The sequence below is a fragment of the Poecilia mexicana genome, unplaced genomic scaffold, assembly GCF_051168715.1.
Source record: "Poecilia mexicana isolate PSO_F unplaced genomic scaffold, ASM5116871v1 scaffold_2, whole genome shotgun sequence".
NCBI classification, from domain to species: domain Eukaryota; kingdom Metazoa; phylum Chordata; class Actinopteri; order Cyprinodontiformes; family Poeciliidae; genus Poecilia; species Poecilia mexicana.
This window is the reverse complement of record NW_028263371.1, coordinates 5796182-5818710: the sequence shown is the minus strand read 5'-3', so window position 1 is coordinate 5818710 and position 22529 is coordinate 5796182. Positions and strand designations below refer to the sequence as shown.

Genomic DNA, 22529 nt, shown 5'->3' with positions numbered 1-22529 from the left:
TTTTTGTGTCTTGTTTATTGTTTCTCTTCACAACGCTACGCAGAGAAGCAAGTACACATGGGTGGATTGTTTCTGGCATGAACAGGTTGGAAAGACTTTTTTTTTTGTGAAAACAGTGTGCTCATCTCACCACTAGGTGACACTGTGCTCGTTTCTAATGGTTACAGATACATTTTGAAACAGATTTGAAAAATTTATGTTTTTGGTGCATTTAATGGTTTATGAAAATGACTGAGTTGGTTAATTAGAAGAAAGCAGGAGCAGAACTACTTCCACAATACAATTAAATAAATTTTTATACCATATTCAACTTTTTAAATATTCAACTTGGTGCTTGTAGAAAAATCAATGAGGTAAACTAATAAATGTTAATTTAGATGAATTGTTCCTTAGGTGTAGAAGTAACTTCAAGCTCTATAACCGTAGTTCTGCAATGTAATACAGCCTCAGACCAATTAATAGTTGCATTTCAGTTCACATAATTAAATTGGCAGTTTCATCTTAGATGCTAAAATAATGGCCACACTTGACAATCAGAAAGGTGTAAAATGTTTTAGTTTCAACAGCTGAGTTAACTTTTAGCAACTGTTTAGTCTTGAACTGAGAACTCAAGTAAATTCATCTGTCACATCATGTTGGAGAAACTTTCAAAATAAAGCAACAACGTACAAAATGCCATAGGTCACCAAGTTAGGTTTTACTTTGACTGTATAAACAAAACACTGGGTTGAATTTTTATACGTATCTACATGTTTTTGAACGCCGTTGGCAGTTTCGTCTCAGGTAAAGTTTCGGTATCGAGATGCGGTTCCTGCTATGCAGTGGAGGTATTGCGCTTCTATACGGTGTTTTACAGTAAGAGTGACTATGGTGCATTCAAAAACATCATGTACGTCGGATGATCTATATTTTTCTAATAATTTTTCCCTTTACAAAAAGATGATGAATCCTTTTGTAAGTTTCTGGCTTGTTAATTCACAACATCTGCGTTAATTAAAGACACCCTTCAACTGAAAGAAGTTAGACAAAAATAATACGGGACATAATCTATCGTCTGCATTGCCGTTTTTAATTTTTAGAATAGGAAATGAAAACATACAAACCTACATTTACATATATATATATCGATTTGTATTTTAGAATGTTACCTTAATTTTATTTTTGTTTATCTTTTATCGCTGATTTTACATTAAAAAAATAGCAAACAGCAACACTTCATGTTCCTAATGAAGTGCTCAATAAAGTTTTAGTGACGTTTGGATATATTATTTCAGTACTGATAATCCTCAGTTGACTTGAATGCACCAATGGCCAGAAGCACCGTAATACAACGTGTAGAAATCCATTTGGTGGAGCCAACAAGTCTCTTTGGAGGGAGTCGCCTCGACTCCACACCGGATGTACGTCTGCTTGCCTTCAGCAGCGTAGTCTTTACAACTATTTCCCCCCAACTTCAGTTCGAGCAGCTCGGGCAGTGTAGACGCCTGTCCGGATGAAGGACAAACCGCTCACCTAATCCGTGTCACTCCTCTTGACACGACCCGCAGTCGGGCATGTAGCTACGTGTATTTCATCTACGTCTGTGTTTTTCTGCTGAAAAATGGGCTCCGGTGGAGAGTGTATTGGAAGGGATCTAATTGTGAGAGCATTACGTTGCATGCACAGTCAGCGTGATTTGCTATGGTGATACTACAAGAAGCTAACCCCGAGCTAGCCCAGGGATCGTTTTTGGGAGATACCTTTTATTGGACAAAGCTACATGCTAACGTGTGAATTAGACACTTTTTGTTAATCTTCATTAAAGTGGAATATTAAAAGGGAATGTCGAACCAAGGAGTAAGGAGAAATGGCCCAGTAAAGCTGCGGTTGACAGGTAAGCAAAATTTAAACCCCCCTTCTTACGCCGCTTAGTTATGCTAGCACACTATTAGCCTGCATGCTAGCGGTTCTTACTACGTCTGCTGGGTGTAATAACTCATGTATTGTGGGAAATTATTGTATCAAACACATATATGATATTCTGACTAGTTGGAGGGAATTAATAACGTCATATTTAAATGAATAACATTTAAAAATGTACTGAAAGGTATATAAGTGCAGCTTATAAGCCTACCTTGTTAGCAAACATTAGCTGACTTCACTGTTTATGTTTGGTTAGCTTCGCTGCTAAACGTTGCTTCTATCTCTTTCCTTGAACTACCTGCAGTAGTTTGGGGTATAACATTACATTAATTAATTTCAGTTTACTTTAAGTAACCTTGACTTTTCACAGAAGTTGGATGTAAATTAAGCACCGACTACTGTGCTGTATAATGCGGTTATGGATAATATTTATAGGCATATTTTTTCAATTTGCAGAATATTGTAAAACACGGTACTTTATCAATGTTTGCACTGAGGCTTATAATATCTGAAAATCGCTTTCTTTTAAGACTTTTTAAAAATGTTGCAATGAAACGTCCTAGAAATGATCTTTTATTTAATTTAACCGATATATTGTCTTGCTTTGCCATGGAGTCATGGTCAAGACGAGGGACAAAAAGTCCTACATACCCTGAATGGAAAACACAAACCTTAAAAAAATGCAATAATCACTTATAAAATACTGAAGACGTCAAAGTATAATTAAGAACTTAATTAAAAACAGTTAAACTTCTGCTAAAACAGCTTTCATTTGAATCAAATTGAATGTGTCCTCAAGATCTTTCCATGCAAATATATTTTTATAGAGCCTCAGGACATGATCGAGGAACCTTTCTGAAGATTCAATATTTGCTTCACTGGAACAATAACTAATAGAAGTTCTGGCTTTTTCAATGTTACTTTTTGGGTAAATTGAATATTTTCATCAAAAACTGAGAAAAGAAATCTGTCTTGAAATAAAAAGGCATTCTGTTTAGAATCTTTTTTTTAAAGTGAATGTCAGTAAATGTATATTGGCGTAAGTTATTTCTAGTTTTGATGGAATCTGATCCTTGCTTAGGTTAGAAAACGTGCTCTCATACCAACTTAGTAGATTTAAGTTTATGTAAATGGTAAAAACAATGACAGACAGGTTGTCTTCACCTTCCAGTAAATTAACCATGACTTTGTCATAGCAAAACTTGAATGACTAAGTTGTATATAACGAAGTATTTGGAGCAAAAATGGCAGCCTCAGATCCTCTAATCGTAATATACCGTTTCTTTAGCCTCTGTGGTTTAAACTTAATTTCCAACAGCTTTAAATCTTCATGTTTAAGTTCAGTGCAGTAGTGCTCATGTTAAAAAGTTGCACCTTAAATGTCCCTGCTTAAGTTTCTGAGCTTCATTTCGTTGCTGCAGCTAACCATACCGGTTCTAGTTTAACTCCAGCAGACTGAACTGTGGCTCATGGAGGACTAAGTAGTGTTGTGAAGAGAAACTGTCCATCAAACACATCCAGTTCTGGTCCGGTCCGGTCCGGTCTGCCTGGGGTCTCTCTCTCTCTCTCTTCCTCTCCATATGGACGATAGTTTTAAATGTGCCGCAGTGGTCTTCACCGGAATGCCAAGAATGTGAAACCTCAGAGAGCCTTTCCTGATCAGAAACCCATTCAAAGTGCGACTTGCATCATTTAGATGCGAGACCCAATTTCCAGTGTCTCGACTTCGTCATTGGGCTTGTTGTTGTTGTTGTTTGCGTCGCAGACATTGTAGCGTTTGGATTCAGTTGTGGCCAGATGCGATTTCAGATTGGAATGCAGTGGTGGTTCTAAATGCACAGCTGATGCGGTGGACCTTTAATTGCAATGTGTTGTTCCCCCCCACGTCTTAAAGAACGGTTTGTCTGGACAAAAGATAATTAAAAAGTTGTGGTTTATGTTGCTTGGTAAATATTCTTCCAGGAGTTTTAGGTTCTGGTCATTATGTTGAATAAACTTTGGGTTTTAGTGATGAACCTTTAAAAGAATCGCTCAGATGTGTCGGCGGTCCTGTCCTCAGATCTGTTGTGTAAGCTTGAGCCAATCAGTTTACAGTAAAGTGGTGACTTTCTATCAGATATAGAAGAGAAGAAGCTAATAGACAATGAATGCCACATGAACTGTGGACCTTCAAAGATATAATCTTTTAATAATTGTATGACAAACAACTTGATTGATTTCTAAAAACTATAAATTTGGTGCAAACCTTTGAATTCGTCTGCATGCACATGTCCCACAGCTTTTAATAAACGTCCTACAGGAAGTTACGGAGGAACCGCACGCCGTTCCAGAACCTAAATGGCGATTTTCTTTTTTTCCATTTCAAAAGACGTTTCGATGAATTTCTCGTTAAAACACCTCGACCGTATCCGGTTGTCAACCGTCTGACCCAAACTGTGTCATCCTCAGAGGAAAGAACATTTGTTGAAATGACCACAACCAATCCAGAAACAACCAAGATTGAGCTTTTCAGAAACTGAAGGATGCTCTAACTTGGGCTTTTGTAAGCAAATAATTTAGTAATTTATCGATTATTTTGATGAGTAATTGAAAAATAAAAAAAAATGTCCTGTTGTGTTGTAGATATTTAAGCCAATCGAGTCGTTTATTTTTCAGCAACGAGGCAGATTAAAGTGCTTTACGTCATAAAAACATAATGCAGTAACCAATTATTTACCAATCAATGAACAGTGCATTTTGTCAAGCAGATATAAATTCAATATATTGACCAATGTCCCAGTAACTAGAAGTCAAAGGCAACTCTATATAGGTGGGTCTTTAGTCTTTATTAAAAAAAACCCCAAAAAACTAAGTGTTTCAGCATCTTTGCAGTTTTCTGGAAGTTTGCTCCAGATTTGTGGTGCATAGAAGTTGAAAGCCAGAAGTTCGGTCTTCTGGTTCTAGGTAGAAAAAGAAATATATGAAAGCCCAAGTACGTACAAAACAATTCAGTTGCCTTTTTTAAAAAAATAACATTTTATTGCTTAAAAATTCAATACAATTCTAAAATCATGTTTAGTCTCAAGTTTGAAGTATGAAAAAAGCTTCTTTATAAATTAGATACGTCTAATCTATTCCAAATTTGGCCAAAATAATCAAGGGGAAGCTTTAAAATGAAACAAAAAAAAGTGTATGCACAATTAGCAGTACCACCAGTCAATGTTTAAATAGACAATAAAGAAACTGGAACTGACTGAAACAATACTGGTTACAATCTGGAATAAAACAATCTGGAATGATAAATATTATTGAATCTCCACTGAAATCAAGACCTAGAGAGTAATAATGTCTTTAAAAGGGCCTAAATTAATGATAATAACTTCATAATAACTCCTATTCTTTCCCCCAGACAATTAACATTTTTTTATGCTCAAATTATATCAGTGATTTAAAAAAAAAAAAAAAAGGAAAATGAAGAACAGTGTCCCTGGTGTGACGTTAGTGGTGGACTTTATGTGCTGAATTAAAAAAAAAAGAGAAATCCTCGGCTTAATGAGTGCTGTCTATTTTCTATTTAACTTCCCTTCGGGATCAATAAAGTACTTTTGAATTTAATTGAATTTCATTATCCTTGCGCTGCGTCGTGTTTTCCCTCCACTCCCTCCCTCATCTGCTGCATAAGTTGGCACGACTCGCACAGAAACTCGGTTTCCTTCAAATGAGGCAGAGTTTTTATTTTTTTTATTTTTTAAGGTTGAAATACGTGAGAAGAATATTTAGATGAATTACATCTCCCATTTTGTCTGCTCGGCTCGGCTATGCGTGCGATCCGTTCTCCCCATCAGACCCCCGTTGGCGTGATGCGAGTGGAGAACGACTGACAGAGTCATCCCGCCGTTGTTCTTCCTGCTCTCTGTGCGTGTTGCGCTCTCGCAGGCAAGGAAATCCACGTGTGTGCTTTTCATCCACTGTCACGCCGTGTCATTGTGTGTCTTGTGTTTTCCTCCTACTGTTATACGTGGACTTGCTGATTCATGAGTGTTCGTGCGTTAAAGGGGAAAAGACAGGATGTTGATGATTGAGATGAAAGTCCTTCCTTAGTTTCAGGGCAGAAACGCATCAGAAACGACCGTTGACCGCTTGTACAGCTCATCGGTGTGCGTCGAGTTTTTCTCTTCTAAAAATGGACGGCAAAGGCAGAGCGTTGCCCTCAAATTCAAAGTAAATCTTACACGCAGTAGCTGAGATGTTTGCCATATTGGCTTATAAGTATAGAATTATTCTCCATCCAACTTTTAAAAAAATGTGTCATAATTCACTGGTTTTCAACGGTTAAGGTCGAAACTTTGGTAAAGGACTTCCAGAAGCTTCCAGGGCTTGTCCACCGTTTCCAGAAATGTTTTAGTTCACACGGAAACGCGGAGAACGAACCAAATGTTGTAAACTCCTCCAGGCCTGCAAGTGGCGCTAAATATGGAATGTGGGACGTGTAGTTAAAGCCTCCGCCCGAGGTTAGCGGTTAGCACAACAAGAGAACAAGAGTGGAGGCTTTTGCAGAAACTTTAATGAGGTGGCACCACCGTCAACATGTAATCCGCCATTGTTGTTGTTTTTTTATGACACCTTTGGGGTCATAGGTCATGCTAGAGATGGGCCTAATGCCTCTATCTTCACAGAAGATGCTTTATAGCTAGCTTTGGTCTGAAGTGAACCTGAAACCTGGCAGCCTTGACAACAACACACCGAGTCCAAGTTTTTAAGGATGAGCGATTTTGTTTCCAGCAGTCAAAAATGAAAGAGCCTCTTTTTAGTCGATATACCGTCTTTTATTAACTGCTGATTGTCTGGAAGATATTTGTTTTGCTTGTCAGCCTGTAAAACATTTTTTTTAATCACACATTACGTGCGATAGAGTATTGGGGCCGAACAAAGAGATTATTTATTTTAATTACGAGAAGAAAGTCATACTATAACAAGAACACAGTCATTTTAGCAGAATAAAGACAATATTACCAGAAGACAATCTTAAAATGACTCAAAATGTTTTCAGTGAGAGCAAAGCTGCGTTGGTTGTCGAGATCTGATGTGACCTGCTGCTCTGGTCTGTGGTCGTTTCTTTGAAACACAATTGATTCAAACTCTGCTTCTGATTATAATTTGATTCTAATGTGTTAAAATATAAAGTCAGAAACGAAAAAATATTTCGTTTTAATAAACGAAATATTATATTATATATTATATATATTATAATATATAATACGAAATAATTCAAAAATACTTTACCAGGTTAGACTTTGACCAGATTTGGTTCCTCTGACTCATTGGTGCTCTATTAATGACTCAGTCAGTGACCTATTATATATATTTCTGGAGCATGCAGTGTTCTAGCAGAAAAGTCCACTTTGCCCCAGTAATTAGGCGAATAATGGCCGCCGATTAACTCCGCTGACTCTTGAGCAAATTGCCTGTAAGACACTGATGTGTTTATCAACTTTATTGCTGTCTGGCTTGACCAGAACCCATCAAATGAAAGATCCCATATTGTGGATTCAGGGAACCTGGACCGTTTTTTTTTCTCATTCTCTTTTTTTGAGCATTAGGAAAGTGTGAGAGTGTGTGTTTGTTTGTATGTTTACATTCCTGATTTTTCTGTAATTTTCCCCCTGAGCTTTAAAGACATTAGAGCAATGTATTTGGGCACCGTGTAAGCTCTGCTGATGTTGTCCGTCAATCCCCACAGGTGATCCATTAACTCTTTTGATGGTTCTTAGATGGATATATGCATTTTTAATCTTGCTGTTTATTAAACAGTGAGTCTGATCAGGGAGACGTTCAGTTGAATCAGGATTTATTTTCACATTTCTTTTCTCTTCAGTCCAGTGGAAATGAGCTTAACTCTGGTTTTATGAAAGAACAACCGATTTCGTCTCATCCTCAGCTAATCTCTCGGTTGAGCCATCTGTTTATGTTCTGGAGTGCTATAAGTAATTTAATTAACGCTATAGATCGGTCTGCATGCGCTGCCGGTTCCCAGAAACGAAATTCAGAGCTTTTATGTGTTCAGCCGTGCTCTCTTGATCTTGCCTGCAGCGTTTGGGGTCATTGTGTTGTGGTTAGATTTTTGTAGCGCACTACCAAGGTCTGTACCCAAACTTCCTCCAGCTCTGTTTAGTCTGCATCACTGCAGTATACTTGAATTGACCACACGTGCTCCGCAGGTTTCTTATACCCGTTTAGCGCTCACATGGCCTTTGTATTGGTGTGGAAACCGTTTGCACGCAGTTCAGGGCGCAGATATTCTTGCCGTAGTTGATCTTTATTTCGTGTTCGTTCTTATCCGTGCTCTTTTATTAGTCAGTCTGGAAGTAACTTTAAAAATTAACACAGACAGGAAGTCTCTTCAAAAATCTAAAATGGCACCTTACTCTTCTGCTTTCCATGGTAAACTATACAGAAAAAGTAAAAAAATAAACATAACCCAACTTATTATTCCTTCTCATTACATTTACCACATTTTTCAAAAGTTATCTTTTTCTGTCAATGCAAGTTCTTAAAAGTATGGAGGAAAGAAAGAGTTCACACATATCCAGGGGTTTTTCTGCTCTGTGATCACAGATAACATTATTGTCTAATCTCATCTCATCTGCTTCACGTTAAACAACATTTCTCACAGTTATGTCTGGCAATCTTTGTTACAAACTTAGCTTTGCTTATGGCCTTTTACAGCGAAGTAATGCACTGTTCTCCATGTCCGCTGGACCTCAGCTGTTTATTTTACTCAGTTTTTCGCTCTCTAGAGAATAGGCAGTCAGATTAGAATGAAACCCTAAAATCAAAATGCAAATAGCAGCTCAGATACCACCGTCTAGTCGCTGCTGCGATAACAACTACGATGTGACAGACGTGCGATATTCATCTCTGTTTTGTTACCCGATGAGGAACTGGAAGAATTGTTGCAAAGTTGGACCATGTACAAATGAAATCTGTAGCGCTTCTTCTAGAGCGTAGAAAGAAACCATGTCTCATATTTGCTTGAGCATTTGGCGCCGTCATTGACGACGTTTTAACAACCGGTTTTCTTATTGAGGTGTAAAAGTCTCACCCATTGCAGTTTTAAACATGGTATAATCCATGTAAAATGGTCTTAATGCTGAAAAATAAGCACTGGAAAATGTGTTTCTTCTTTTGGATAAAGATTTACGAAACTTCAACAGTTTAACAGATTATCTGATCAGTAGCGGTGAAAAGGTATCTAAAACTCACAAGACGGGACAAGATATTTTCACACACACAGACTCAAGTCTTTCATTAGATTAGATTACTAGCATGGTCTGCAGTAAAACATTTCACAGTTGCTAATGACCGAGATGTAGCTTAGCGTACCCCTAGACGTCCAGCCGCTGGTTGTCATAGCAATTCTGTCAACATCTGAACAACTTGGAGTTGCTTGCATATTGACTGAGTCTTGCCTGATGGTACTTTGATTGTTTACAGTTCCTAAATGCTGCTAAACAAATGATTTAAGAGTAGTTGGGGCATCTGCTATTGCAGCTTCATCAGGCGGAGCCATGCTGACCGTTTTGGCTAGTGAGGTCGCGAGATAGCCCAATGAGGAACATTGGGACGTTATTACATCGTTGTTACAGCCTTACTGGTGAATTTCCACATTAAAGTACGACCGATCCATTAACCTTTAGCTCAATTAAGCACTTCAGTTTGTAGTAAGTCATCTGTCTTGTTCAACTCTGCTTCAAATAAAAAGCAAATTGGCCATTTCCAAATCAATATTGGCTTTGCAGACAGTGGGTTTTAAAAACTAGAGCGAACCTGTTAAACTCTTCAATTCAGTGCGGTTGAAAATTTGGATATATCTAACTTTCTTTTACCTAAGGTGAAAAGTTATGTGCAGAATGTTGGTCTAAATCTCAGAGACGAATCAAATAAAAATCCACACTTGTTAAAAAAAGCGACGAGCTCCAAAGATGCCAGCTTCAGTGGTGGCTCGCAGTTAGCCACACTGTTCTCAGTGCTTATAAAACGTGTCCTGTTTGTCACACAAATGTTTTAACGCTGACGGCAGGGCTTCTTTAGTCTTTTTTTTTACTTCAATCTGGATATTTTTGGGCTGGCCGTAAACTTTTTATTAGTCAACTCTGTCAACAAAACAAGTCAACATTTTTTATGGCTCGTTGACATTGACGGCGCATGACAGACACCTCGTGGCCGCCGGCGCTGCCTACTGTGTTTTTTGGAAGTTCACAGCTGTGTGCAATAATTTTCGTGTTTTTCTTTTCTTTCTTTCTTATGCAGCAGTGAGTCAAACTCATACTAAATGTATTTAGTTTTTCATGTAATTCACATTTTTCCAATGCGTGGAATCACCTTTTTCCTTGTTCTCGACAAAATGTTTTTCATTAAATTGAGTCTTCACTGTGGCACGCACGATAACGACAGAACAACGTGTTAATCTCTCATTCGTCTGTCACACTTTCACCAATTTGTCACTAATCTTGCTCTCTGAATGATCCAACATAAACCCTCTGCTGCTGCGTCTCAGATTCAACTGCTTTTCCAGCTACTTTTGAACTCTGTGGCATCATTGTACTTCTGAACAGAGAAGTGGAAAGACTGAACACCTTGGACTTGCATAACGGCCTCAGACCCGAGAGGGGGGGTGGCTTTAAATATGCAGAATACATTAAACTTTCCAAGTGCTTCAGGAGGATTTTCCGGCACATCATGAATGGAGCGTGGTATTTCCAAGAGTCTTTACAAATTTCTATTTGGAGCATGTGAAAAAGCGCGTCACTGGTCTTCACTGATATTAAAGACTAAACTTGTCAAGTTTCATTCTTGTGATATTTTTCTAGAATTTTGTTTTCTGATGACAATGAAATGATCATTTATTTAGCTGGATTTGACCCAAAATATTTAGTTTTTAGTATGACTTTCTGGAATATTACAGTTAACTGACTGATGGTCTGTTTACTGTTGTAACACATCAGCTGTAAATCTTATAAAATTAATCAACATATCTCAACTTCATGATGACGACATCCTTTTATTAGCTCAATAATTTATAGAATCCTGATATGAAATATAGATGAGGAAAAAAGTAGACTAATTATTATATTTTTATGATTCATAGGGCTGAAACAATCATGATAAATTGGATTTATTTGCTGAAAAAACACCTTATTCAGAGCAGTTTTTGTGCTAATTATATACACATTTTGTATCTATGTCTGAAAATACGTTTTACCCAAAGCTCCTCAAGTGGTGTAGTTTTTGCTTTACCTGGTTCAAATTCACTAAACGAATGCCATGTTTACTGCATTTTGAGCACTAAAATGTTTTCTTCTTTTATTAAAGGTTATATTGGCTTGATAGTGAATTGACAGGAAGGTTGATAATGAGAGATGGGGAAAGACATGCGGCAAAGGTCGGCAGGCTGGGAATCGAACCTGCGACGGCCGTGTCGAGGACTAAGGCCTCCATACGTTGGTTGTGCTGAACCACCACAGCACACCCTATAAAATGTTTTCTTATTAATGTATTTCTGATGTATTAGATGGAAAATCTGTTAAACGTGTCATTTTTAAGAAAATCCGATTAATCATCGGAATAATTGATTACTCAAATAAAGTTGCAGCCCTGTTGATTTAAAACTTAAAAGTAGTGAAAAATATGTAGGCACTTAACATCACTTGAAAATGCGCAACTATTCCCCGTTTTTGTTTAATCAAATTTAAGTTTTTGTCATTTAAGTGGAATGAAGCTACTTCACGTTCAGTTTTGAAACTATGATTTGTTTTCATTTAACCACTGCGGTGGCACTGGGGGCTGTCAAATCGTTACTCTGGATTCTGATCTTTCTTCTCTCTCTTGAGTTGTTTCACTCTGTTTTTTTTCTTCTTCGTCTAACAGGATGTCCCTCATCTCTCTGTCATTTCTCTCTCTTCCTTCCTCTCCCCTGCTCACCCCCCGGATCTAGTCCAGACAGCTGTCAGACGACTCTGCCGGTGCGGCTCCAGTGTGCCGATCTTTTTTTTTTTTTCTTCTCTCTTTCTCTCCCTCTCTCTCTCTCTTTTTTTCAATCTTTATCTGTTTTCAACTTGCGATATGTGCGCCGCACATACTTGCACACGTTTCCTGTAGCGATCCTTCACTGCCGCTCTGCCAGTGTGTTTACCTTCGCGTCGTCTCTCTGAGAGGATTTCAGGAAAGTGATGAATCCCCCTTTTTAAGTAGCAAAATCGACGCACACATCCATGGAAGTTGTAAAATCAGTTGTTTAACTCTTATATTGTCATTTGCATGGGCGTCGTATTTAAAAGCCAACAAGCCAGCCCTGCTTTGCTAAGCGAACAAAAGGTGCTTGTGCGTGTTTTCATTGCAACTGGAGTAAGACAGGAGATTAGACGTTATGGATTCAACTTTCCTCCCCCTCACTGTCTTCTGCTACTGTTTCTGAGGTCAGACTGCCCACCTCTTGTGTGTGTGTGTGTCTGGTAGACCACTCAGCATGTTCACTTTATGAAGGCACATATGCACACACTCGCATTTACTGCTTCTCTTGTTGCATCCTCCTCACAATCTGTGATTTCAGTTTAGCTGGAAAAACAGAGAAGGTGCAGTCACATTTTTTTCCCCCTTCGCTGTGGAAATGGTTAACTTATTCGACTAATAACGACAGCGCAGTCACTAAGTATGACGGTCATAAAGGGGAAAAAATGGTCCCTTCCCGCCAACGGTACTTTTTGCATCCATTAAAGAATGTCAAAAGTTAAATGTGACTTTTTACCATGTGGGAACCAAAAACAGCTCTGATTAATCAATACATCTCTTTGGTACCTGGCTACTAACTACAACCAGAATATTATAACTGAGCAGCATCCCAAACATTTTAATTTGTCGATGTGTTTTTTTTTTTTTCTTTAAAGTTAAGCGCACAGTTTGACAACAACACTGTTATCTGTAGTGGGGTCTGCAGCAATAACAGCTCCATGTCTGACGCAGCAGAAAATCCCTTAAAGTCTCCAGAAAATGGTCTGATTTGTGTTTTTGTCTGTATGTTTCTGTCCCCCCAAAATATGCCTAGCAACAAGTTTTAACAACTTCATGTTAAAGCCACCAGACCAGGTCCACGAAACATGGGGACCTGCCTCTTTTCTTCTTCTTTTAAACCAAGAATTCAGCATCATGATTCATCAGTCACTTTTTCCGTTGCCACGGGGTCTGGTTTTTATCCTCACGTGCCCCATTGTGGGTGCCTTTTGTTGCCTCGCAAGGGTCAGTCTGGGTACATTGGTAGTCAGTGGCTACGCTCTCTCTGAAGCAGCAGAGCTTATGTTCGCACCTTTTGATTAGGGGCAGCACTAATCTACAGTGCTTGCCAAAAGTATGCATTCTTGTATGGTGTGTAATGTGAAGTGGATGGGAAATGATACATGATTTTCACATTTTTTACCCCCATAAACCTAAAAAGCGTGGTTCACATTTGAATTTAAACCCACAAGGCAATGCTTTGTAGGGCTACCACTGGAGTTTTTTGGGTTGTATCTCCAGGTCACAGGTCAAGAGGCGGGGTACACCCTGTACACGTCCCCACGGGGCAATACAGACCAACGAGGGGTTCACCGATAAATCAGCTCTGATTTCTAAGCTTGTCGCAATTAACCGCTTGATAAATTGAAATAAGCTTTATAATTTACATTTGAATGATTGTTTTTTTTTTTCTTGTATCTCTCTTTCCACCAAAGATTGGATGACAAAGGGTTTCAGTGTGGAGCATTGGTACCAACCAGCTCATTATTTTACAGACTTCAGTGTCAATGTTATTTGTTGTTTCTGGTGTTATGTTTATTTATTTTGGTTATTTCAAATGTCTTCGAGCGTTAAATGTTTGTTAGAAGCCTTGAAAATGGTCTTCAAACCAACAATCTTGTTGATTATCACAATAACTGGGGGATTGTACTTAATTTTTTGAGATTGGACAATATTTACATAAGAAACTGTTCTTATTCACGTCACAAAGGTCTGAAAATCAGCCACTTTTGTCTGTATAATGGTTAATCAATCACTAATCACAATTAAGCAGATTAATCGCTATTAAAACGATTAATCATGACTAAACTGATTAATCATTTCAGCCCTAGTTTGAACAAAAATGTAAGGTTACCTCTATCTAAGCTGGTTAAATAAAAAACAAAACATGAGTCGTTTTGCACTCCCTGTCCTGAATAATCTTACTTGGGATTTTTCTGGGCGTCTCTTGGCCATTTCTCTGTGCAACTCCAGTCTAGCAGACTACACACATTGCCAGCCAGCATTTATTTGTTTGCAAATGTGATATTTCATTTCTTGAATTCTCCCTGCCAGAGATCCCCAGCCTCATCCTCCCATTGTAAATTCCTGTCTCCAGATAAACATTTGGTCTTTTACCTCCCTCGCCCCCCTTTCTCCCTGCAGACTCTGTGCTCACTCCAGATTCCTATCCTTAGATTATTGGCTTCTCCTCAGGGAGCACAGAGGGAGGGGGAGAGTCAGCTGTGGAGTTTGGCCTCTCAGCTGAATGACATAATTGGCATCCTGAACATTCACTTGACTGGCGAGAAAGAGAGAGAGAGAGAGAGAGAGAGAGAGAGACTCAGACTGGGAAGTTGAGTAATTGCTTTACTGAGGAAATATAATGTAGATCAGACTCCTCTTTTTTTTTTTGCTCATTTCTTTAATAAAAAAACCCTGCTTCTTGCTGCACTGTTATTTTGTTGTAATGAACGGTTGCCACAGAAACCTAAAATTAGTCACGCACATAAAAGAGAAGTTGTTTGCAATATTTCCCCACATGGACTGTGAAGAGCGTTAGAGAGGGGGAAGTCTTCTGCTGAGCTGATGGACTCACACCGAGCGACGGTAGAGGAAGTTGTGGGTCCCTTTTTATAATCTGAATGTCTTTAACAAAACTTGTGGGACGCAGTTTTTTTTTCTTCGTCTTTGAACCTGATAAAAAGTTTTGACCTTTCATGCCCACTGTGAAACATGGCTGAAGTTACGTGCATCAAGCTGAATTTTGTGGGCGATCTAGATCAACAAGTGGAAAAACCACTTGTTGATACAGGTGTAAAAATTGCATCTAATATAACACAGAGAACATCAAACCTTGTGTGAGCAATCTGCTGCCAATACATTCTGGTTTGTTCACTGAAAAAGACGAAAGGAAAAAAGAAATAGGGCTTAGTGATATGTTTGTTTTTTTCACACCAGATCCAATTTTAATAAATGTTTTTTGCTTTCTTTTCCAACTAAAAAAAATAAGGTCAAAGGCCAAAATCATTTTCCAAAAGAGGCATTCTTTGAATTGTACAGTGGAGCATCAAGGCCAGGCTATCACAATTTTTGTTTAATTATGAGAATATATCAGTAGAACAAAGATGCAATTTTACCAGAAGAAAGTCTTAAAATTATGAGAAGAAAAAAATTAAGGAGAAAAAGCTTGGATGATTTTTATGTTTTTTTTTATTATTATTATTTTTGGGTTGGAGTTATAAAATTACTACTTCGTCCTCCTAATTCTACAACTTTACGTTTTGAATAATTTCAGTATTTTCTGTCACTCATTTCAGAAAATGAAAACATATATTCTTTACACATAGTGAAACATTTCAGCTATTTGTTTCTTGCAATTTAGATGATGTATACAGCTAGCCCAAAATTCAGTATCAAGAAATTGGACGATTATGACATTTTCTAAGAAAATTGAGCGGAAGGCAGAAGTGTGGTAGGAAAAGTTTCATTAGCAGCAGAGTGAATTATCAAGCGTCAATGTTTAATGTTCTTCTTCTGTGGCTTTCTGGTCAGCCCTGTAGGACTGAATTCATCCTGCTCCTTTAATATATGAGGCAATAAATGCAAATGAGAAAACAAGTGTGAATGCCCCTTCAGGTCCCTCGGCGAGGATCGGTTTATGACCTTTCACCTATTGACCAGAACAAATACCAACCTTATGCTAGATCTTTGTCCAGACAGATGGAGACACGTAAAGGTCCAACTGTTGCAACGGTCCCTCCTTGTTATCAGACACACGCGCCGTCTCGGCTCTGCAATGAATAAAAGTGGATTCCACAGGATTTATCCACACAATAATCCTCTTTCTTCAAGGAGATTTCGTTTCCTGCGTTAGACTTTTTGACAATTTCACGGATGTTTCTCCACATCCGTGAAATTGTTTCTTTCCCCCTGGGAGACTGGTGAATTTTATTATTTTATTGAAGTTTATTTTCACTGCTAACTATATTTCCAAATAACTTTATAAGTGCACAGAAATTTCAAACGTGTGTATCAGTAATTATTATCGATTTCTTTAGAAATAGACTTTCTCTGTTATAGAGGAGCCACTCTCTGGCCTGCAGACTTATAATAATAATAATAATTATTATTATTAGTAATAATAATAATAACTAATAATCCAATCATTCTGTGATTGGATTAGCAAACCAGTGATAATTGGTGGATTAATATACATCGTCTTTCAGCTAAGTTGAGATTTTAAGATTTTTTTTTAGTTCAAAAATATAAAAAATATCTAAAAAAAAAATACCATGCATTTTATTACAGTATATTACAAGACATGATTGAAATCTATCATGATTTTGGAAGAAGTACAAAAGTAATCAAATTAATAAATAAGATGGTATAAAAACCCCCAAGACCACTGGTCGGTTGCCCTAGCAACACTTATTAATTCATTCATCAATTCCTGGAGTCATTTTTGTTGGCCGGCCTCCTCTGGAAATGTTCATCACTGCTGCATGTTTTCTTCGTTGTGGTTTACTGCCAAAGCCTTAAAAATGGCTTTGTAACCATTTCCAGACTAATGGATGTCAATCATTTTGTTCTTATTATGTAATTTTTTTTTGTTTTCAGATGTATCGTTCTTTCTTAGGTCTTTCAGTTGTCCTATAGGTTTGAACTTTTGTCACATTAGTGAATGAAACCATCGTTTTTGAAAGCAGCTTCTTGTGTTTAATCAGGTTATCGTAATCTGATATAACGTTGCTTGAAACATTTAAGTGTGACAAAAACCCCCAGCTTATAAGAAGGCAAACACTGACTGTATATCATGTTATTGCAATATCAGAAAAAGTGTTTTAAATTGAATGCACTATCATTAAGCATTAGGATACAGTCATTGGGATGAATTTAAATCTTAAGGTTTAGCAAATGTTCTGTTTACTTTTGGTCTTTGTGGAGTATTTATTTTACAAGCTGTTAATTTTTTGTCTTTATTTTGTATTAATAAATAACTTTGTAGACTGCTTTCAATAATTGTAGAGCGAGGTAAATACCAGATTGTTAATACATTAATCCCTGGACAGTGGGTGTACTTTCTTTTGACCTTGACCCTAATTGCCTGAAAAAATTGTCTGATTGGTAATGAAGTAATAGTCGGCAACCAGCTTTATTCACTAACTGCGACCTTTATAGTAAAAGCTAAAAACAGATGGACACTAAAAGCATAAATGAAAACATACACACTCTGGCCAAACAACTCGAAATGGCAAGACATTTCTAGAATCGCCTCGTCGTTCCCGCCTCTCAACACGCTGTCATCACATCTCTACCTTCAGACTTCACGTGTGCAGCTGCTCCCTTCTCGTCTTTGTATGCCTTTATTTCCCCATTGTACTCTGCTGTGTTGTTTTTTTCTCTCCACCAAGTGGTGAAACCAGTTTGTTTGGCATGCGCCTTTTCCTCGATACTGTGCTTTGTTGGCAGTCTGTCCTCCAGTAGGTGTTGCTGGATTCTAGCTAGGAGTATCTGCAGTGTGGGTGATGTTTGACAAACTGTTCCCATTAAAGAGCAAACGCTGCTTTCGCTTAAAGTCCTGGTATGTGAGTTAATGTGTAAATGGTAAGATGATGATGATGTTGTGGTTAATCTGAGTTGTAATGGTGGCTGGCAAACGGGAAGACAAAATAAAGGTCACTGAACTGTGGACAGGAGTTGTGTTCATTCTAGGTTGCCTAATTGTGTTGTGATACCATCATGTTGATGTTGTGATGTGGCACTTTATCACATTGTTTTTATGGGCAACATGTCATAGCTCCACGCTAATTACTAAACGCCCCAGAGAATGAATGACTCTGCAGTCTTAACCATTTTTCCTGCCATTTGTTGGCTTGAATAGTAATGTACATCTACTAGGGCTGCCAACCTTAACACAAGTGATTTATGTAAAATCGCATTACCGTATTTTTACCGTATAAGTCGCTACTTTTTTCCCCACGTTGTGAACCATGCGGCTCACAGCCCGGTGTGGCTTTTCTGTGGATTTTTCTTCAACCACCAGGGGGCTCTTTAGCAGGAAGTGAATCATTGGAAGTCAAAATTGGAAATCAAAGAAGAAAGTGCTGATTTTCATTTAGAACAAGCACATGCTAGCAGCAGGCACGATGGAGAAATTTCTTCAAACTCATACCCCCTCATCATGGAAACAACAGGAAGAAGTTCATATGATGACACTTTTAAGTTGAAGGATATCGATCTGGCAGGACAGGAGGGAAATAGAGCTGCTGCACGTAAGCCATGGTTCGGCGATGGAGACGAGAGCGGCGGAGATACCAGCGGTTTATAGCCCGTTGCGGCTTATATATGTACGTTTCCAGTTTAAAAAAAAAAAAAAACTTTGTAGATGTGGCTTATAGTAAGGTGCGCTCTATACTCTGGAAAATGCGGTAGTCACATTTCCCATTTTGATCTAAAAGCCTCCCTCCCACATAGGGACACCTGGTCCCTAACCCGCGCTAACATGGTCTTGTACTGCGGTCAGCAACGCAGAGACGCAAATGTGAGTGAAAAGACGAACGAGGGTCGTCAAACTGGTGTGTTAATCGGCAAATTTCACTTTAAAAAACACAAAGTTTGGATAAAACCAAGGTCGTCTGAACACACTGCAGTGATGAATTATCCTTCCAACCAAGCATAACTAGTTTCTAGTTGAAATCATCAAATTGATGTTTGAAACAAAATGATTTCTTTTTAACCTTCCTGAAACGAAACCCTGGAAAACAGAGAATCTTCAGGGATGCTTTGCTTGAGAGAAGAAGACATTTTCTTCAACACACATACTTACATTTCAAGCTTATAAAGTTAAGTACAGTAATTAATTGTGATTAATCAAAGCTTTAGTGTGTGCTTGATCTGATTACAGTTTTTTTAATTGATTGACAGAACAAATATCTATTAAAGCAGCTCTCATTGAGTTGAGTGAGTTTAGTCCCTGTACTGTTGGTGCAGAGCGAGTTGACGGTGGGAGCGGTGACCCACAGACCACCCCGGGGCTCTCCGGTGGTGAACTGTTAGTTGACCCAGCTTTCCTCACTAGAGTCCCAGTGTATCTGGTTTTCTGCCAGCCCCGGATCACAGTGGCTCGCCTGCTCACGTGGCATCCAGTCAATAGGCTGCTGCAGGATGTTTTTTCTGTTTTTTTTTTTTTTTCTTTTACACGGCAGTGATATCAGATTTGTTCTAGAGGCTGCAGCGGTTCTCTGAAGAAGCTCAGACAAGATTAGTCATTTCCTGGGGTTTAATTATCCCAGCCCAGGTGCCACTGCGGTGAAATTCTACTGAAATATGGAAGAAGGGATGAAAGCGTATAGGGCTGTTGTAAACGAATATTTTAGTAATCGAGTAATCTATCGATTATTCTTACGATTAATCGAGTAATCGGATAAAAAAAAATTATAAAATGAAATATTGGTAAATCTGGCATAATACCGGTGTTACTATCAGATATCAATATCAGTCCAATTTTTCATATTTGAGCATCCCTAACAGTTGCTTTTTTGTAGTTTAGAAAACTAACCTGTAACAATAATAGCTCACTTTCTAAGTTAACCAGAAGAAAAGTTATAGAAAAATCTGAAATTCTATTGAATTTAATAACAAAGAGGAGGGCTCACAAATATGCTTATAAAAATGTCTACAATCCAGCTTTTAGTTTATGTATTCATCTTCAGTGAGTTTAATAGATTAATTAAACTCACCTTGCCACCTAACCTGTCACGCTTTGGGTTTGAAAATACAGGAAATGCCGCCTGGAGTGGGAGGAGAGGGCGAATGAACGAACGTAAGATGGGGTGGAGGGGAGGAAATAGACCAGCGGACTGACAACCGTTAGACCGGGGGACGAACACGGGGGAAGCAATACGGGATATTTACGACACCTTCACTGGTCACACTCAGAAACTCATCTACCAGCCATGTACGATGCGCTCCGCCACCCGTTTCTTCAGACCGGGATATGAAATTTATTGTGCGGTTCGTCGGTAAAGCTACATTTACACGGTAAGCATCAGCTACTCAGCCGCCCGCCCTGTTCAGGCTATCCGCTCACCTCAGCGCTCTTCCCGCCGTTCGCTTTCAACCAGCAGCCCCGGAGGAGAAATGCTGCCGTACTCCAGGCATTCCCCCAGTCATTTTAAGGATGCTTATTGGTTCCCCAAAAACGATAAAAAGTCGGGCATTATCATCAATCAATAAAATCCCCACGGGCCAATCTTGAAGATTGGACTTTATGCCGCTGAGACTTAGCTTTTGTCAACAACTCAGAGGCGGAAGTGAGAGCTCCGCGCAACGCAAATGAAGTCCCGGCCGGAACACGGTGCGCTAACTAATAAAACATAAATTAACGAAGCTTCGAGGCAGGTAAATTTTCCTCGAGGAATTTTAGTAATCGAGGTACTCGAATCATTCGAGGAATCGTTTCAGCCCTAAAAGCGTAATTTGTTTACAAATGATGAAAGAATGGCTCTACATTTTATGCTTACCCCTAGAAAAAGAAAAGTAGAATGAATTGGATCTGTCTGCATTTATGCTTTGGATGTTTAAGTGGAAACATTGATTGTACACTCACTGCTTGGCAATTGCATCCACTTTCAGTCTACTTTTGGTGCAAATGCTATATTTAAAACTAACTTACTAACTTAAAAAAAACAAAACAAACAAACAGAGTATTAGATTACCTTTCTCCATTTCCACAGGTTTTGTTTATATCTCCAGAAGCCACGTTTAAACCTTCGGCTGCGCTCCGTTATTGCCTAATTGTTTGATTTTGCTTCAAGAAGATATTCATCATTATCAGTAACAGTAGCTTGCCGCTCCTGGTGGCTCAATTGGCGAAAGTCCACTGTTAACAATGAAGGAGGATTTTCTTTCTGTGGTATCTGTGGCTGAGACAGAGGAGCAGTGTGGAAGTTAATCCCTTAATCTTCTTCTTAGCACAGTTTGGTAACTAGAGAGCTAAGTACAACCGGTGCAGCCCGGTCGCTGCCAAACTGAGCTCGCCTCTTGCGAAGATGCGCCGCAAATCAATACTCTGTCAAAAATGGAAAAACGTATCAGCTCTGTGCTTTTTCTCATGCCTGTGTTGGGTTCCTTTTTTAAATGTTTTATGATGAATTAATCCTCCAAGCCAACATTACTTTGGTAATTAATAACAGTGTTAGTTTATTGTTTTGGCTCAGATTATTGGGGGAAAAAAATAATGTGGCAATTATTTATTTTTTAAATATTATATTAGATATTGAAATTTTCTTGTTAAATTAAACATTTTCTTTGGCACACTCATTCCTTGCTAAAATATTCTAAGCTTTTTTTCCCCAATCACATTATTTTGTCCTAAACATGATCTTATTCAATGAATATTGACTGAATTTACTTGAAAAAACATAAAATATTTCTGCTAACACACACGATGCAGTTATGTTAAAAAGTATCGGTATCGGTCCGATAACTAGAACTGGGCCAATATTAATGTTTGTTTCCATTTTGTTCAGTTTTATGTTGATCATGCAGTATTTGTTTGGTCATGTGACATTAATGCAGCATAATATCGGTAAATAACAGTTTTTGACCATAACGGCAATATTAATATTGGAAATATCAAAACAAAGTTTCATTTTGGTATATATTATATTATATTACATTACATTACATTACATTACATTATATTATATTATGCTTTCTTTCACTTGTTTGAATGAAAGATTTGATGCTGACCCAGTTAAAAACTCGACTCATTAACTTGTCAGTTTGAATTTTTCTCCACAAATAATCTATGAAGATTTCAGTCCACACAGCATAATAATCTCATGTAAGCAGATATTGTCTTAAAATATCTGAGACTTATCAGACTTGCATTGTACAGTCTAGAGATTTAACATCGCCCGGTTTCTGATCCGTGATGCCTCCGCTCCGTTTCCGAACACACGGTGCTTTTTCTTTTGGCATCAGCACCACGTTGGATGGAGTCCCTGCTGGAAAACCGCAGTACTTGAGAAAGTCGGACCTGGACTGGATTCTTCTAATCACCATGCTTGTCCTAATTTGTCTTCCTTTAAGTTTGAGTTTTGTAGCAAGCATCCATCAAAGCACCAGTGTTGCCAAGTCCTTACAACACACCGGAGGGCATTTAAAGAAGGAAATTAAAGAAAAAAAGAGACTGCAATAGTCTGAAGGAGACGTGAGAAAACAGGCTCTTGTTCTCAGCTTGGCTCTCCATTTGTCCCTGTTAGTTGAAAGCTATTGTATGTTGTCGGTGTTGCAAACCCCTGTGGACTTGCTTCATACAGGAAAGAGTACTTGTC

General features: G+C 38.4%; 1 protein-coding gene across 3 annotated transcripts in view; it reads left to right on the top strand.

The window, feature by feature from the left end:
- The first annotated feature begins 1392 nt into the window (after window positions 1-1392).
- The window catches only part of LOC106903371 (E3 ubiquitin-protein ligase SMURF2), a 62251-nt gene continuing 41114 nt past the window's right edge, over window positions 1393-22529 (top strand). For all 3 annotated transcript variants that reach the window (XM_014967107.2, XM_088009707.1, XM_014967105.2), the window contains exon 1: window positions 1393-1873. In XM_014967107.2, coding sequence (XP_014822593.1) covers window positions 1822-1873 — 52 coding nt within the window. In that variant the 5' untranslated portion in view covers window positions 1393-1821. The remainder of the gene's footprint in view (window positions 1874-22529) is intronic.